General features: G+C 40.7%; 1 protein-coding gene across 1 annotated transcript in view; it reads left to right on the top strand.

The window, feature by feature from the left end:
• PCLO (piccolo presynaptic cytomatrix protein) overlaps window positions 1-18,205 on the top strand; it is a 535,987-nt gene that overhangs the window by 319,307 nt on the left and 198,475 nt on the right. The window contains exons 8-10 of the mRNA XM_077807877.1: window positions 6,039-8,244; window positions 16,235-16,380; window positions 17,965-17,967. Coding sequence (XP_077664003.1) covers window positions 6,039-8,244; window positions 16,235-16,380; window positions 17,965-17,967 — 2,355 coding nt within the window. The remainder of the gene's footprint in view (window positions 1-6,038; window positions 8,245-16,234; window positions 16,381-17,964; window positions 17,968-18,205) is intronic.

The following is an 18,205-nucleotide window of genomic DNA, read 5'->3' as shown; positions in this document are numbered from 1 at the left end:
CTTAGAGTATCCAATATTATAGTAACTCACGGGGCTGTTATGAGGCATAATTAATGTTTATAAATTAGCTGTTTGAGTAAATGGTGTATAGGTTCATAGATGCCAAGATCAGAAGGGACCACTTGTAAGCATCTCTTCAGCAGCTCTTGTATAACACAGGCCATAGAACTTCCCTGAAACAATTCCTCTTTGAACTAGAGCAGATCTTTCAGAAAAATGTCCAGGCTAGGTTTTAAAAACTGCTAGTAATGGAGAATTCACCACAGCCCTTAGTAAATTGTTCCAATGGTTAATCATCCCCACTATCAAAAGTCTATGCCTCATTTCCATTTGGAACTTGTCTAGCTGCAACTTCCAGCCCAGGGATAATGGATTCTCTGCTTGACTGAAGAGCCCATTATCAAATATTTGTTCCCTATATAGATACTTATAGACTGTGATCAAGTCATCCACTAATCTTTGCTTTGTTAAGATAAATGAATTGAACTCCTTGAGTCTTTCACTATAAGGCATGTTTTCCTATCCCTTAATCATTCTTGTGGCTCCAGAACTGGACACAGTATTCCAGCAGTGGTTGCATCAGTGCCAAATACAGAGGTAATATGACTTCCTGTTCCTACTCGAGATTCCCCTGTTTATGAATCCAAATATCATGTTAACTCTTTTGGCCACAGCATTGCATTGCAAGCGCATGTTCATCCAATTATCCACCATAACCCCCAAGTCTCTTTTCAGAGTCACTGCTTCCCAGGATTATTTATCATTATTTGTTTATTTATTATTTGGGAAGTTCAAGGAAAGAGTAACTTGAAGGTTCATTTTGGGGGGATGGGGGTCGGTTTGTGTGTAATTGCTTGATTCATTTCTCTTATTGTGGACTGAAAAAAATGAGCCTTCGGTGGAAACTTGAAACAGAAAATTGGTGATCTGGCAGTTCAAGATGCGGGGAGCTTTCCATGCAAAGGGTTGGGCAGGGGGATGAGAGTGGAAGAATGAGATGAAGCGAACATCGGGCTAGGACAGAAGGGACCAACACAGTAAGAAAGCAGAGCAAAAATGCAGGGCTGTATATACACTAAAAAGGGAGGACAATAAATGTTACAGTGATATATAGGGAATAAATGGACAATTGTTAATTATGACACTAATAAAAGTAATAATAAAAATGCTAATGGAAATAATTTATGTATATGACAGGGTTGGTTGTGATGGCGGGGGGCAGGGCTCAACAGCTGGCAACCTGCAGGGGTCAGAAAGGTATTTTTCCCCCATTCTGCAAGGTTTTTTTTCTTTAATCTTCTTCTTCCTCTGAAGCATCAGGGATGGCCACCGCTGGAGATGGGACATTGGGCTGGGTGGGCCAGGGCTCTGAGTTGGTGCTGAACATTCTCTTTTTTGGGTGTTTGCTGGCTGGTTCTTGCTCACATACTCAGGGTTTAACTGATGGCCATAGGTGGTCTTGGGAAGGAATATTTTCCTGGGTCAGAATGGCAATGGCCTTGGGGATCTTCCCCCCCCCCTTCTTCTGCAGCGTGTGTGTGTGGTGACTTGCAAGGATTATCTGGGTATATATATATAAGTCATCATTTCTCTTCTATTGCAGGGGCCCCAAACAGAGGCACATTGATCCCTCCTGTTCTATGCCTGTGACACATATTTAGGGTGACCAGATGTCCCAATTTTATAGGGACAGTCCCGATTTTTGGGTCTTTTTCTTATATAGACCCCTATTACACCCCCACCCTCCTGTCCCAATTTTTCACATTTGCTGTCTGGTCATCCTACACATATTAGTCTCGTCTCCCATGGGTCTCATTTACTTTGGTCTACAATTGGTTATTGGGTTTTAGTGTGCGGGTTCTGGGTGACGTTGGTGGCCCATGATATACAGGACATCAGACTAGATGATTTGGTGGGCCTACTGGCCTTAAACTCTATTACTCTATTTGCTAACCACCATGATCTATTCTATTCTATTGTATTATGTTCAGGTTCTTATACTGCTCTCATCACTGTAGTATCTGAGCACTTTCCAGTAGAATATTAAGCAACAACATGACTAACATCTGTCACATGTTTGTTCTCTCATCCTCTTCCCAGGGGGAGAATTGTGTGTTCAGTGCAGTGTTTTGTTCTGGTAGGTTTCTTTTTGTTTGTTTGTTTTGGGGGGTTAGGTACATATTGCTCTGTATTTATATTAGACAAGGGAAATCAAAGAAATGCACTTTGCATTTAGTATGGAAGGCAGTGGGGTTAGTTTCTCCCGCACACACAGGCTTTATCCTTATTGTAGAAAGCTCCATTGTGCCACAGTTGTCCATCTCGTTCTTCATTCCCGGGCTTTAGGTTCTTTTAGATATCCTGGGCCCACGCCATTGAATTAATCATCATTTTCAAGGCAGACCTTGAACTTGACTCCAATCCACAAGGGACTATAGCAAAAATGGTGAATTCTTCACGTTATGATGCTGAAACAAGAAACAGAGCAAACTATTACTACTCCTTGAGACACAGTCCCTTCCTGGGGTCTTATGTAGTCTAAACTATTCTCTACTTGGACTGGTGTTTAAATACCACAGTTTGGACCTTAGGTCAAAAGGCATTTAGGGTGGAACAAAGGAGTGGGAGGATGAAATTAAGAACATGGAAAATTAGGTGAAATATAAAGAATGACGTCATTCTTTAAGGCCAGAAGGGACCATTATGATCATCTAGTTTGGCTCCAACATAACCTTTAGCCAGTGATTCCTGGCTGTGGAACAGATTTCCAAGAGAAGTAGTGGAAGCCCCTTCCCCCGGCACATATTAAAACTAGACTGGACATACCTCTAGATCAGGTACTATAGGGAACAAAACTGATTTGGCAGGGAGGTGGACTATAGATGCCCTAATAGGTCCTTTCCATTTCTAATTTCTATGGTTCTATGATACCAAGATTGCAGTTTGGTGAGGAACAGCTTCTGGGTGTATATCTGTTTCCTTGGTTGTGCACAAATTAAAAAAAATACAAAAAAGTATTTGTCACCCTTTTGTGTTATACAACCAGTCACTGTGTTTGAATTTCTCTTGATCATAGCTAGAAACTACCAGCACCATTACGAGAACTCCGTATAATGTTGCTAACATCATTGATGATGATGTTATCCAAAATAAAGAACTAGAAAAACCAGCAGATGTTTTGAATATTTCAGCACTACACTGCAGCAAAATATCTTTCCCCCCATCCAAATGTAAACTGAACAGGAAAATAACCAAGCTCACTGTGCCTGCCCTGTCCAGCTAGGAAATAATATGTAAAGCTAAAAATTAAAAAAAATATTAACTTACACATACTGGGACATTTGGGGTCCTATCCCATGAGGTGTTCATAGAATATCAGGGTTGGAAGGGACCTCAGGAGGTCATCTAGTCCAACCCCCTGATCAAAGCAGGACCAATCCCCAACTAAATCATTTGAGAACATCAAATAGGAATTGGAGGTGTTCAGTTCTTTTAAGGATACATCTGTACTGTACATTAGTGACAGTGGCATGTAGCTACATGCTGCAGAGAAAAGGAAGCTGTGTTCACACGGCAGTGTGTAGCTACATGTGTCAGTGAAAGGCTCTGGTGGTGATGCAGCTCCCAGCTGCTGAAGCCTTTCCCCTCTATCTCCCCCAACCATAGTCTTTCCCCACTTCCAGAGTCTCTCCCTGTGCCAGCAGAAGCTTTAGAGTGGCGAGCTGGCAGAACCTTTCCCTGCTGACTCCCTAATACCAAAGTGTTTCCCTGCCAGAGCCTGTCCCCACTGCCAGAATCTTTTCTTTCCGTGGGGAAAGGCTCCAGCAGTGGGGTGGCAGGAGGATACTACCCTGATAGGAAGACACTGCTGGTGCAAGTTGAGAACCTTGTAGATACATACATGGGTACATGTCTGTGGGTTTCAGGCATGTCTTTACTTGTTTAAGCTATGCCTTACCATCTACACTGTTATTTTGACTCATGATTTTGGGGCTATACACCTTCACAAGAAGTGTGCAGTATAGATGTTTCTTTAGAAGTACTCTGTACCTCACAGGATCAGGCCCTTAATTTGTTCTTTTTCTTCATGAGCAATCTATCCGTTTTGACTTTTCGGTGTTTTAATTGAAAATAAGACACATTATGTTAATAAAATGTGGTATAAACTGATGTACAGATTTACTCACTAGCATTGCCATCATCACAGCATAATCATTCTTCAAAGTATCATATGCCTTTAATGAGTTTGCGGTTAATGGCTCTTCCCCAATATCAGTCACCTTCTGTGATTGCTATTTCAGATTGAGAGGGAGTGGGGGAAGCATAGCTAGAGGCTGAATTTACAATATGAATTAACAGTCAACTAGACCTACTGTAGATGATTAATTTGTCTTTGATTATAACTGCACACCAAGTGAGAGAAAATTAGCTTCTTTGATTTGTTGGCACAATATGGGTTTGGGAAATGGCCACAGGAAGTTGAAACCAAAACTAAATTACATTTCTTGAAATGCAAAGCATGCAAAAATTGATGGAAGTTAGATGATGAGGAAGAAAAAAGCTTTAAATGGCACTTCATAAGATGGTGAAAGTTTGTTTAAAGACCCATGACAAATGACATTGGGTTGATTATTTTGAATTGGTAAGGTTAAGGTTAACAGGTGGCCGGCATAGAAGGTTGTTAGTACTTCTTCTTTTTTTCAAACCTTTTCAACTATTAGTTGATAACACATTGTAGCTTGGAAATAAATACCTCCTATAGTAATTAAAATGAATTTGTTGACTTCTTATCTTGTTGAAGTAACATTTACTTCAGCAAAAAGTACATTTTAAATTGACAACAATTGCTAGAGTGCTACACTTCTGTTGCACATACAGAGGTAGAAGCAGGTATCTAGTTGGCATATAAAATTCTTCAGTTCCTGTCTTAATCTGCTTTGTAATGTTTACATAGGCTGTTACTAGCTTTCATGTTCTACCATCATGGTGACTCCATTTCTGTGGGGACTGAAGTGATTGTTCTACATGTATACTTAAGGCCACGAGCTCTGGTCTTTACTAAGGCAAAGCTTACGCAGAGATGCTAGGGAGACAGAGTAAAATTTCCAGTGGATCTATGTAACTTAGTAGACCTATTTGCAAAAAATGCCTGCTTCACTTGAATGTGACTTGGGAGCTTTTGAAAAAATTACCTAAAGTTCACAACTTCTATTTATATAGGTCCTTCTGTGACCTCTCTTGGTATCACATCCTGCCCCTGCCACTAATGCCATGGAGAGTTCCCTAGTTTTGGAACTAATGTAGTTCCCTTCTGCAAAGACAACCACATTTGAGGGGAGCCAAGAAGAGGTTGCTCACCTCTTGTGCAGAACAGAGCTCTGGCCTGCAGGGACTCCTTCATGGCAGTGGGGATAAGGCAGGCAATAGTGATGGGGACCGAGTATCAGCCACTGTCCAGAGGATCAGTCACAGCTTCTCCAGTTCTCCACCAGACAACGGGGTGTGTTGGCAACATAAAGAGCTGCTTCAGCCACTGACTTTCAGTAAGAGTTGTGGATGCTTAGCATATGCTCAGGAGCTGGCCCAGAGTCATCATGAGAATATTGTATGGAGGGAGTGTGTTTATATGTATGTGTGTATATAGGTACTAACTGTGTGTCAGAGTATATAACTATTCAGATTTAAGAATAAAATGGCAAATCAAAAACTCCAGTAGAACTGCAGTAGAATTGACAGAACAATTCTGAACCTTAGACTAATAAAGAAAAAGTCCTAGGCTGGTATACTGTTTAAGGTATCAGTGGCAATTCTTTGGTGCCTGCCCTGTTTTGAATTAGATGACTTATCTAAACAGGCTCTGAATGCACCCTTGTATGCCTTTTTCTGTTGCGTATTTTCAGATGTCACAGACTCCACTACAGCAGGTATAGCATATGTTTAAGATATGAAACAATGCTAAAAAGTGTTATTACCAGCCTGCAGTGTATTAGAATTTAAGTTTCTATAATAGTGACTCAGTTTTGTTTCTTTTATTGTAGGCTAAAGGTTCTACAGGTATAACATCGGGCACCCAGAAGAAAGTAAAGAGGACTCTACCCAACCCACCTCCAGAAGATGCGACCACAGGGACCCAGTCAGCATTCACTACTGTGGGGTCAGTTTCACGCAGAAGGATCTGTAGAACCAACACCATGGCCAGAGCTAAAATTCTCCAGGATATAGACAGGGAATTGGATCTGGTAGAACGAGAGTCAGCCAAGCTTAGGAAGAAGCAAGCAGAGCTAGATGAGGAAGAAAAAGAAATAGATGCCAAACTGCGATACTTGGAAATGGGCATCAATAGGCGGAAAGAAGCCTTGTTAAAGGAAAGAGAAAAGAGAGAGCGTGCCTACCTCCAAGGAGTAGCAGAAGAACGTGATTACATGTCAGACAGTGAAGTTAATAATACCAGGCCTACTAGAATGGAAGCCCAGCATGGCTTGGAAAGACCACGAACTGCACCACAGACAGAATTTAATCAATTCATGCCACCACAGACCCAGCCAGAAACTCAGTTTGCTCCCCCTACAAGCCCTTATACACAATATCAATATTCTTCTCCTGCTCTCCCTACTCAAGCACCAACTCAGTATACACAACAGTCACATTACCAACAGCAGCAGACTTTATATCATCAACAGATTTCACCCTATCAAACCCAATCAGCCTTCCAGCCTGTGGCAACCATGTCCTTTACTCCCCAAGCTCAGCCTCCACCAACCCAACAGTCATCATACCAACTCCCGTCACAAATGATGGTGATACAGCAAAAGCCAAGGCAAACTACATTATATTTGGAGCCTAAGATAACATCAGACTATGATGTGATTCGTAATCAGCCTCTCATGATAGCACCTGTTTCCAGTGATACTACTTATGCTGTTTCCCATCTTGGCAGCAAATACAATACCTTGGATTTAAGGATAGGGCTGGATGAGAGAAGCAACATGGCGAGCAGCCCCATATCAAGCATATCTGCAGATTCATTCTATGCAGACATAGACCATCATCACACACCCCGAAATTATGTGCTGCTGGATGATATAGGAGAGCTTACAAAGGGAACAGCAGCACTGAGCTCTGCTTTTAGCCTCCATGAGAAGGATCTGACAAAAACCGATCGGCTTCTTCGAACCACCGAGGCCCGGAGAGCACAGGAAGTGTCGGACTTCCTAGCACCACTGCAAACTTCTTCTAGATTGCATACTTACGTGAAAGCAGATGAAGATCCAATGGAAGATCCTTATGAGCTAAAGCTTCTGAAACATCAGATCAAGCAGGAGTTCCGCAGGGGTGCGGAAAGCCTCGATCACCTTGCTGGCCTTTCTCAGTATTACCATGCAGATACCAGCTACAGGCATTTCCCCAAATCTGAGAAATACAGCATAAGCAGACTCACACTTGAGAAACAAGCAGCCAAGCAGCTCCCAGCAGCCCTCCTCTACCAAAAGCAGTCAAAGCACAAGAAAGCTTTGATAGACCCCAAACTGTCAAAGTTTTCACCTATCCAGGAAAGTCGAGACCTCGAGCCTGATTATTCAAACTATATGACTTCCAGTACTTTATCGCTTGGGGGCATCTCCTCCAGGGCAAGGCTTCTTCAGGATGATATCACTTTTGGCCTCAGAAAAAATATCACGGACCAACAGAAATTTATGGGGCCAACACTGACATCATCCCTTGGAGCCAGCCTTGGGACCACACTAGGCACAACAATGAGATCCACATTACAAGATGAAGCTGACAAGTCCTATAGTAGTGGCAGTAGATCAAGGCCTTCATCTAGACCTTCTTCAGTCTATGGTCTTGATTTATCATTAAAAAGAGATTCCTCTAGCTCTTCTTTAAGGCTGAAAGCCCAGGAGTCTGAACCATTAGATATTTCTTTTAGTCATGCAGCTCCCTCTGGAAGAACTAAACCTACAAGTCTACCTATTAGCCAAAGCAGGGGAAGAATCCCAATAGTAGCACAGAACTCAGAGGAAGAGAGCCCTTTAAGTCCTGTTGGTCAGCCAATGGGAATGGCAAGAGCTGCAGCTGGACCCTTGCCACCAATATCTGCAGATACCCGGGAGCAGTTTGGATCAAGCCATTCACTACCTGAGGTCCAGCAACATATGAGGGAAGAATCACGGACTCGCGGGTATGACCGGGATATAGCCTTCATCATGGATGACTTCCAGCATGCCATGTCAGACAGTGAAGGTAAACTAGGCCTCAGACTGCTATGTTACTCTCACAACACAAATCCTCATTTCTATGCATGCATCTGATTTTTTCATCCTACAAGGACTTGTTCTTCTTTTTGTTCCTTTGTGCATCTTTTGTGTATCTCTCTTTTCTAATTTTGTTTTTGTTTTACTGCAAAAGCAAATTCTGGATGGTGCTTAGATACAATAGTATGCTCAAGTCATTTGTTGTTGTTTTGGTTTCCTTTTGGTTTGCTTGTGCATTTTCCTTTTTATTTGTCGGTGTCTACTTTTCTAACTGCATTATATAAATAGAATAATATGTATATAAAGTGTGCCCCATTTACTCTTTTCTTCAGTCCTTACATGGGGCTTCATCCTTTGAAATTCAATCGTTGAATTTTTTTTACACAGTTTCTCTTGAAAACCCCCAAATCTTTAAAAATAGTTGAATCTCGTAAGAAAAACTGGATGCATAAAGTTTCATTATGGGTTTCAAGAATCAGTAATTCAACTTCCTGAGGCACACAGAATTATAATTACACCTTATGAGCATATTATGTGCTAAAAGTCGGTACTGTGTATTAGAACCGTAGAGAGTTTAATGTGAGAGCAAATGAACATTCTAAATCTGGTTTGTTAAAATATATCTTGTCATGTGGACTTCTGTGCATTCAGAATTGTGATGATGTAAGAAAATTTATTGTTTAGATGGCACAAGGTAACCTCATTCATCAATAAACTTGCTTAAAATATTTCACTTCCATTGATGGATTATCCAGCTTAACTGGTTTTATGTGGACCCCATTCAATACTTCTGCCAGATAAGCACAAGAGCTTATCTCACTTAAGTTCATGAGAAGGAACCTCTCTGATGTATTATAAATGGTGTAATTAAAAAGTGTTTAATTTAAATAAATACAGCAGAATGTTAAGCTGGTGTTAAGTACTAAATAACTGCAAATTATGCATCCACTTGGTTTGACTCTAGTCAAATTTAATACATTTTAAAACTGTTTAAAAATCATAGTCACTCTGAAAGAGAATGAAACGCACATGTTTAAGTTATCATCTGCTTTTCATTGTATGTGCTCCATTAACTTTTCTTGTGTATATTTACTGCACAATAAAAAAAACCCAAAATTTTGCATGCACTATATTGTTTGTAAGTGACAATAATTACTGCAAAAGAATAATTTGCATGATTGTGAAGTAGAGATGGTTGCTTCCTGTACTTATACATAACCCACATTTACTATTTTGAAAAAGCATTGCTTCCCTTGGTTCATAAGCTATATCATTTTGAATTCAAAGGGGAAATCTTGGTTTAAAAGATGAATAACGTTTGCTTTCCCTGAATTTGATCTCACACTATTGTAAACTGATAAGCTGCAAGTCATTGTTCTGTAAGTTTCTGTGCATTTTGGGGTCTGACCCTGAAGGTTTATTTCACAGCAGGTAGGTTTTTCATTATTAAGGGTCTGATTCTGCATGGTGCTGAGTATCTCTGTACTGCTCTCCGTGCTATCAATTCCCGATGAAGGAAGATGGGAATTGAAGGCACTCAGCCCAGCACAGGATGAGTGCTGCATAATGGAGGACAAGGCTATATGGGACCTCAGCATCTTCCATTGAAGTTAATTGAAGTTGCACTGGAGCTAAAGTGAGTGGGATTGGGCCCCAAATCCATATAAAAAGTTGGCCTTCCCTCTATTGTTATGTAATACATAAACTGATCATGGATAAAACCACAGTAGTTTATAATACTGCTCTACAGTTACATTATTTATTTGTGACAAATACTTAGGATGTAAGGGCTGGTTTTGATCTGATTCTGAATCTGATATATATTTTTAGATCTATTCTAACTCAGTTCACAACTTGTTCATTATTAGGTTGACCACATGTCCCTGGGAACAATTGCTGCCCCTTTTTTCTGAGCTTATCCCAGTGGCTGTGTCATTTTTACAAATAACTTTGCTTTGTCCCAATTCTCATAAAGCCTTGCAGATTGGCCAGCACTAGGAGCTGTCAGACAATGGAGCTGGAGAAATTATTATTAAATAGAAAGCTGGCTGGCTCAAGTGCATGTGCACCTCCAGGACCACCCCACCCCCAACCAGCCTGCCACATGATGATACCCAGCTGCTCCTCTTCTCCTGTTCCTAAAGCTGTCCAGTAGCCCTGTCACTCAAGTCCTTGACCCAGCCTTCTTGGCCCAGAGAGTCAAAACCATAAGGTGGCTGGGAAGGAAAAGGAGCAGTGTCCTGGCAGAGGAAAGGAAGTAGTGGGCTTCTATTTAATTCTCACCAAACCCATCCCCTGTACAACCATTTTCTCCCCCATGACAGGTGCCTTGGCTTTTCACATTCAAGATCTGGTTACCCACTCTGGAGGCAATCAAAAAATAAGTCTTGTTAAACAGGTGGCTCTCTACCATTCTTTTTATTGAAGACACTTTCTAGCTTACTGGTGCTTGACACTCCTGGATCTGTTGCTCTCTGGAATCATATGTAGCCATCAGACTTCCTGTGCAGCTTATATATTATTCCTACACAGTAAGGGAACACATTCACAGGCAGGAGTATTAATGATGATTTTATTTGTGAGTGCTTGGTGTTGCACATGGCTTGAAGGAGTTCCAAAGCAGATGGACCAATCCAATCCCACACCCCTCAAAGTCAGTGGCAAAGTTCTTCTCTTTGGTGGATTGTCCTCTCTGTGGAAGAAATGTGTTGGAAGCTGGTGTTGGAGGAGGAGATGGGAGTTCTGAGTCTAAGGGACACGGAGGAGAGAATGCATAAAGAAGAGAATTTGAGAAGGACACAGAGGGCATTGAGGAGGGCAGGGAAGGTACGGCCTAGGCACCATGAAGAGTAATAGGAGGAGGTAAGGACAAAGATGCTGGTAATGACAGAGTTGTCTGAGGGCCACAGTGGTGGTGAAGCACGAACTTTATATGGGACTTGAGAGGAAGCTAGTGAAGAAACAGGCAGATGCTCTGATTGGATGCGGAAAATATAGGAATAAGCCTGCGTGTGATATTAGGTGAAAATATGAATGGGACGTATGGGGTACCAACGAGAACCAAATGACTTGGTGGACGTGGGGAAATCCATACAACTTGGACATAAAGTAAAGAGTGGAAGGAGACTCTTTCCTTTGAACAGTGATGCAGTGTTGTATAGCAGTGTTTCCCAAACTTGGGTCGCCCCTTGTTCAGGGTAAGCCCTTGGTGGGCCGGGCCAGTTTGTTTACCTGCCGCGTCCGCAGGTTCGGCCGATTGCGGCTCCCACGGGCCACAGTTCGCTGTGCCTGGCCAATGGGGGCTGCGGGAAGCGGCACGGGCCGAGGGGACATACTGGCCACCGCTTCCCGCAGCCCCTATTGGCCGGGCACAGTGAACCGCGGCCAGTGGGAGCCGCGATGGGCCGAACCTGCGGACGCGGCAGGTAAACAAACCAGCCCGGCCCACGAGGGGCTTTCCCTGAACAAGCAGCATCCCAAGTTTGGGAAACACTGTTGTATAGGAATGTCTAAAACCCCATAAAAGCACACTCTGTGGTGCAGTCAGGGTGGTTGTCAGAGAAGAGTTATTGTGTAGCAAGCTCTGCTGTAAATCAACAATGCAATGAGTATGCCGCACACTAACTGTCCACGTGGACCCTTCTGTTATTCACTAACAGTTTGCTAGTGCGCTTTGATCTACTTCACTTTGAAATGAAAGCTGGTCAATGTGTATGAGGGAACTTTCAGTGTGGAACTTTTAGTGTGCGGTAGCAGAGTCCACACTGCCAGCTAGTGTGCAGCATGTTAATGCACTGTAGATTTACACCCAGGTTGCTGCTCACTTAACCCTTGTCTACACCTAAAATATAGGTCTACCTACCTATTTGGCTCAGGGTTGTGTAGGCATACCCGAGGTGTTCATCTAAACAAGCCCAGAGTGTGGTGTTTTGGACAGTTACTTCGGAGTATTACAACATATCTTCTGAGGGAAACCAGTTCCAATACAAAAGAACTCACTTTGTATTTTTTTTAAATCTGTCTCTTTGCATGGATGTGATTTCAATTCGTCAGTCAGTCCTAATCAGAGTTGTAAAAATGACTTTTTTTTTTTTTTAGTCAAAGAAAGCTGCCATTTCTTCTGCTAGAGGCAATTTTTCAGTACAAGTAATATGGAATATGGATTTTAAAATAAAAAGAGAGAGGTCTGTTTGAGGTTCTGTTAGTCTTATGGAATGCCTGTACAATAGCAAGTAGCAGATAGGAGTAGAAATGCAATTTCTGAGCCCAGACCATTTGTATGAGTAATATATGCAAACATATTTAAAAGTAATGCTATTTTTACACATTGTAATAAATCATAAACCACAAGGTCAATATTTAAAAAAAATAATTGGGCACATAAAGTGGAACTCCAGACTTCATACTTAGGCAGCTAAATAAGTATAATAGTTTTCAAAAGTGCAAAGCACCCAACAGCTGGCATTGAAATCAGTGGGTGCTTAGAACTTCCAAAAATCAGGTTACTTCTTTAGGTGCCTAGCTATGAATTTAGAAGTTTAATTTTAAACTTTTTTTTTTTCAAATCTTGGCCCTAAGTTAGCTAAAACTGCATTATTGTGATCAAATTATTTCCTCTCACATACCCCATAATGTGTTGGAAACTCCCTTCTTTATAAATTTTTAAATTATGAATAATTCCTACACTGCTTTGTAGACCATGAACTAACTATGTTACATCTAAACAGACCATCTATATATGCTTGTGTCATAGAGCATTTGTGTTCTTGTTAAAGAGCTCATGGAAGTTTCCTAATTTGTAGTATAATTGCAAATGTTTTGATCAGGTAAAGTTAATTTACAATGAGTAGCCAAGAAACGTTACATCCTGACCTCCATAAAACATAAAGTCATTGTCCTGACCTCTGTAAAACCTTAGATTTTATCTTTTTTGGCCCAAAGCTGCCAGACATTGATTATATCCCATAGATTATTAAATATGTATGAAAATATTAAGGCCCCAATCCTGCAAACATTGTTTAATTTTATTAACATGAATAGTCCCTATTGGTTACCTCTGAGAATTTAAATCCTAATGGTTCCCTTCTCAGCGAGATTTCCCCCCGTTTAAATGTGAGGCTATTAGTGTTAATCCTATGGTAAATTTGGAAAACCTACCACTCAGATATGAGGAAATTCCAGAAGTCTGAGATGAACACTGAGTCTTTACCATGCCCCGCTGGTTTAAAGCATATCATCTTGTCTCTTCCTACTCATTTTCCCCACTGAGGATAAAGGTCTTCTGCTTAGCGGCTACAAATACAGGAGGCTTGTGGTCCTGAAGGTTCTGGGTTTGTGTAGGTGGACGCAAGCTGACATGCTTTGTTACACGTAGGCCATAAAACGCCTTCTCTCTGTAGACACCACCATGCTGCCACTGCTGTTTTTTATAAGCCCATCATGAATCTCAGTTTTTTTATTTTTTCAAGCCACTAACAGAAAATATCCTGGGAGAGGAAGAAACTGCAGAAGTTAAAGTAGTTACTAACCATTAGGTGATCTAATATTTTTGATGCCACGTTGGTTTTACTGAGGTCACTCTTATATAAGGTCTGATCGTGCAATTAGCAGTGTGGGAGAGGGGCTGCTTTACCAGCATAGGGCCCCATTGACTTCAATTGGACTCTGTACAGGTGCAGTAGTCCGCCTACGTGCTCTCTGTCACAGGATCAGGGCCATAACTTCTTATGCAGCCGAGGGTTTAAAATGGCTGCTCTCAAGATTGTCAGTGAAATTCCCAACTCCAGTCAACCCACCCAACCGCATGCAAAATACCCAAATAATCAAACAAAAAGTTCACAATAGTTTCCTTTAAACTTGAAAAAATCATAGAATTCATGACACCTTTGACAGAAACACAGCTTGATCCATAAGCCTTCATAGGGAATTTCCACAAGCACGCTAACTCTCTGAAGGGAGAAGGCCAGCAAAGATTATTTTAACTGTGTGAGAGAGACTCTGTTTCAGGGTTTCTCCTGATTAGATGATGAAACAGATGTGGTATTCAGAATATCTTGGATCAGAACAGGGCCTTTGGTTTTTAAGCAGAAAATTTGATTGGGAGTTTCATTATGAGCTGAGTTATAGGGCAGCCTGGTAAATGCAGTCAATCAGTCATTTGCAGCAAATCTGCAAACTATGGAATATTTACATAATAGATGACAATGGCTTATTAGAAGCAGTTAATCACTATCTGGACAAACATCAACATTTGATATCTCATTTTATTGTATCCATGCTGGTCTACTGGATAAATAATGTTTTCAAACAGTTTAACAATAGGGATCTGTGCACATACAGGATAAAAATCGACCTCGTAATATTTGTCCCAAAATACATTTGTCCTAAAGACCTTAATGGCAAAAGTATTTCAAAATGTGTTTATATTGTTTTTAACCTCATATATAATGTGCCTTAAAAGATCCATTTCTATATCGCTAGCCTTTCGCTTTTGTGTTTGGGAAATAACACACCTTTATAACTTTCTGTTATACTAAAATGTTGCTATTTTTTTTGTTTTTTTTTCAAACTTCCGTGAGCCATTCAGGTCATATTTACTAAAGAATTAGAAACAGAAAAAAACACACTAGTGTTTTGCATTTTTAATTTCTTTTTGTGGGATTGAACAACTGCATTTACTCTTGTTACTATAGCGACAGCTGACCTTATTTTAGTTTTGTAATTTCCTGTTGATTTTGCTAAAATAATAATGTCTTTTTCCAATGCTAAATTTATAATGATTATTATAACATGAAATTCAGATGTTCCATGGGATTCTACTTAGCTACAGTTTATCTTGTTTTGTATTGATATATGTGCATTCAGAAGAAAATCTGTATGTTGTATAATAAAAATAGTATTTAACTTTATAGCTCGTGATCTCACACTGGTGCAAATCAGAAGGAACTGGCGAAATCAGTCATCATAGCTCATTTGACTTCAGTGAGGCAATGCTCATTTACACCGGCTGAGATTCTTGCCTAATGGGTTTACACCAGTGTAAAACTGGTTTAAATGGGAGGAGAATCAGGCCAGTAGGGTTCCATCCTGCTTTCCTTGCACACTATAAAACCTGATTGGAATTCTGTGTACAAGAAACGTTCATAATGTATAAACGAAGATGTACAGCAAGACCCAGTCAATGGGATTTAAAATGAGAATTCCTGCAGCATTTCTCCACCATGTTATAAAGCGAGCTTTTCTTCTTCTTCAGTCTGTGTTTTGGGATGAACAATGCTTTAGTTAAGCAGATTCCATTTTCATAGAACAGTTTGCAGAGGCTCTCTGAAGAAACTTGAACATACAGATGTCCTTTGACGCAGAGTCTGTTAAGGAGTCACTGCTATAACTACTGATTCTTAAAAGTTCAGCTACATCTCAGGCCTGATATACATTAGAAAATTAGATTGGTTTAACTATGTAAAATCCCTGTGTAGACAGCGCTAAATTGACAGAGCAATTCTTCTTTCGACCTAGCTACCGCCTCTCAGGGAGATGGATTATCTACTCCAATGGGAGAACCCCTCCTTTCAGCGTAGGTAGTGTCTACACTGAAGCACTACAGTGGGGCAGCTGCAACAGCGCAGTTGTGCCTTTGTAGCATTTTAAGTGTTGACAAACCCTCAGAAATGTGTGAAATCTGCAGTATATTTCTAAGCACCCAGACAGAGGAAATGGTTATGGCACTCAATCCTTGTTTGTTTTTTTCTTGATATTAAATATCCATAGTCAGTTATAACACAGATGGGATCTCATTCTTGTCTCCTCTGCCACTTTCTACTTAATTTTACTTGAGTTAGTCTGTCTTCAGCTTTGCCTGTAAATTCGCTTGAGCTGCATGGCCAATTAATAACCACTGTGCATGTTTGCTGTGTGTGCCAAACTGTTGCCCTTCTCTCCGCTCTGAGTCAGAACATTTGACATGTCCTTGGTTTTCAAAGCCTATCACCTCCGCCGTGAAGAGACAGATTGGTTTGACAAGCCCAGGGAGTCTCGTCTGGAGAATGGACATGGCTTTGACAGAAAACTGCAAGAGAAGTTGTCCCACTCCAGACCACCAAGTCAACATCAAGATCAAGTAAGATGTGTCTATAGTTTTGTGGATATTTTGTAGAAAGCTTGTTAAATCATACTATCCTGTAACATGTGGACCACTAGATTTATCAAAATCCAGCTACATTTTAAGCAGCTTAGGAGACCATCAGTATTATTTATGATCCCTATTCTTTAGGATTAGTTTTGTCCTTAAACAGTTTTTGGGTAGAATTAACCTGCTCACCTGGAATTACATAGGCAGCGGATATACCCACACAGAATGATTCAGTCTAGTCCAGTTTTACTTTGGACATTGACATTAATCCAACCTGATTTAAGACTCTGCTTTTTAATGTTCTTAGGAACAGGGCTGGATTTACTTTGAGGTGTTGTTATGAATGGAACTGAATTCTGTTATGTTACATGTGTGTAATCCCTGTAGATCAATGATGAATCACTGAACAAATCAATGGGATTGCACACAGGTAACAAGTAAGAATTTGGCCTGTTCATTATACTGAGATATAAGAAAAACACATTGATCAAAGTGTTTTAAACTTGCTCACTTTGCGGTCTAGTTCGCCTTCATATATCCCATTAGCATCACTGAGGTTTAAACATGTCATCAGTAGATCCCTATATGTTTCACTTGCTACTTTGACTATCATACACACTTATTCAGATTCTATCCTGGCTCCAGTGATGTGACATGGGTGCAGATGAAGGCAGAATTACAAACAAACTAGCCACATACAAATTAACACGAGTTAATATGCCACTGTTAATTCGTTAGATAATATTTAAAGGGCATGTTCTGCTATCCTCCCACCTACAGAACTCCTGTCTAGGTCAGTGAGAGTTTTAGATGCAGTTTGATGGCAGAATGGCTCTTCATGAGTAAATTTAGGTATTAATTCAATCACTTCATATAAATAAAGGACACTACATATGTTTTTCTCTTTTGCCTATTCTCCAGCCAAGAGTTTGCCCAGTCCAGACTACATTTTGCTGAAGCCTTAAAATTTCACCTGTTCTGCTGGGAGAAAGGGTCTTTTTTTTATAGGACATTAATGTTATTCAGTAGAATTCACTCTGCAGGCCAGATCTGCTGCAGGACAATTGGAATTTTAGAGGCTCCAGATCTGTAAATAGCATTGACCAAAATATATACCTATCTCCTATAATCCCATTGAGAAACATGGGTTATTTTGGAATATATATGACTGTGTTTGGCGATTGCAGCATCCCAATGTCAATTTAGATTCCCTCTGTCACACACACATACACCTTTGTAGAATTGTTTCTGTCCAGGACAAGAGTTAACATTATTTTGGACTCTCCTTCATAGGCAAGGGTGGAAGATATGCCTAATGTTTAAAATCCTATAGCGTTTATACTTTTCAGAAGACCCATAGGGTTGTTAATCGCAACAGTGGCCAGGTCTCATAAAGTCTAAAGCCAGATGGGACCATCATGATCATCTAGTCTGACCTCTTGCACATCACAGGCCACAGAATCTCACCCACCGACTCCTGTAATAGACCCATAACCTCTGGCTGAGTTACTGAAGTCTTCAAATCTTGATTTAAAAGACTTTAATTACAGAGAATCCACTGTTTACTGTAGTTCAAACCAGCAAGTGATCCACTCCCTACACTGCTGAGGAGGATGAAAAAAACCCAGGGTCTCTGCCAGTCTGACCTGGGGGAAAATTCTGTCCCAATCTCCAAAATGGTGATCAGTTAGACCCTGAGCAGGTGGGTGAGAGCCACAGCCAGACACTTGGGAAACAATTATCTGAAATAACTCTAAGTCCTCCCATCTAGTGTCCCATCTCCAGTTGTTGGAGATATTAGCTAATAGGAGTTGTGGATGGG

This window comes from Eretmochelys imbricata, chromosome 1 (genome assembly GCF_965152235.1).
Source record: "Eretmochelys imbricata isolate rEreImb1 chromosome 1, rEreImb1.hap1, whole genome shotgun sequence".
Lineage (NCBI taxonomy): Eukaryota > Metazoa > Chordata > Testudines > Cheloniidae > Eretmochelys > Eretmochelys imbricata.
The sequence above is the reverse complement of the archived record's forward strand: the minus strand, read 5'-3'. Positions and strand labels throughout refer to the sequence as shown.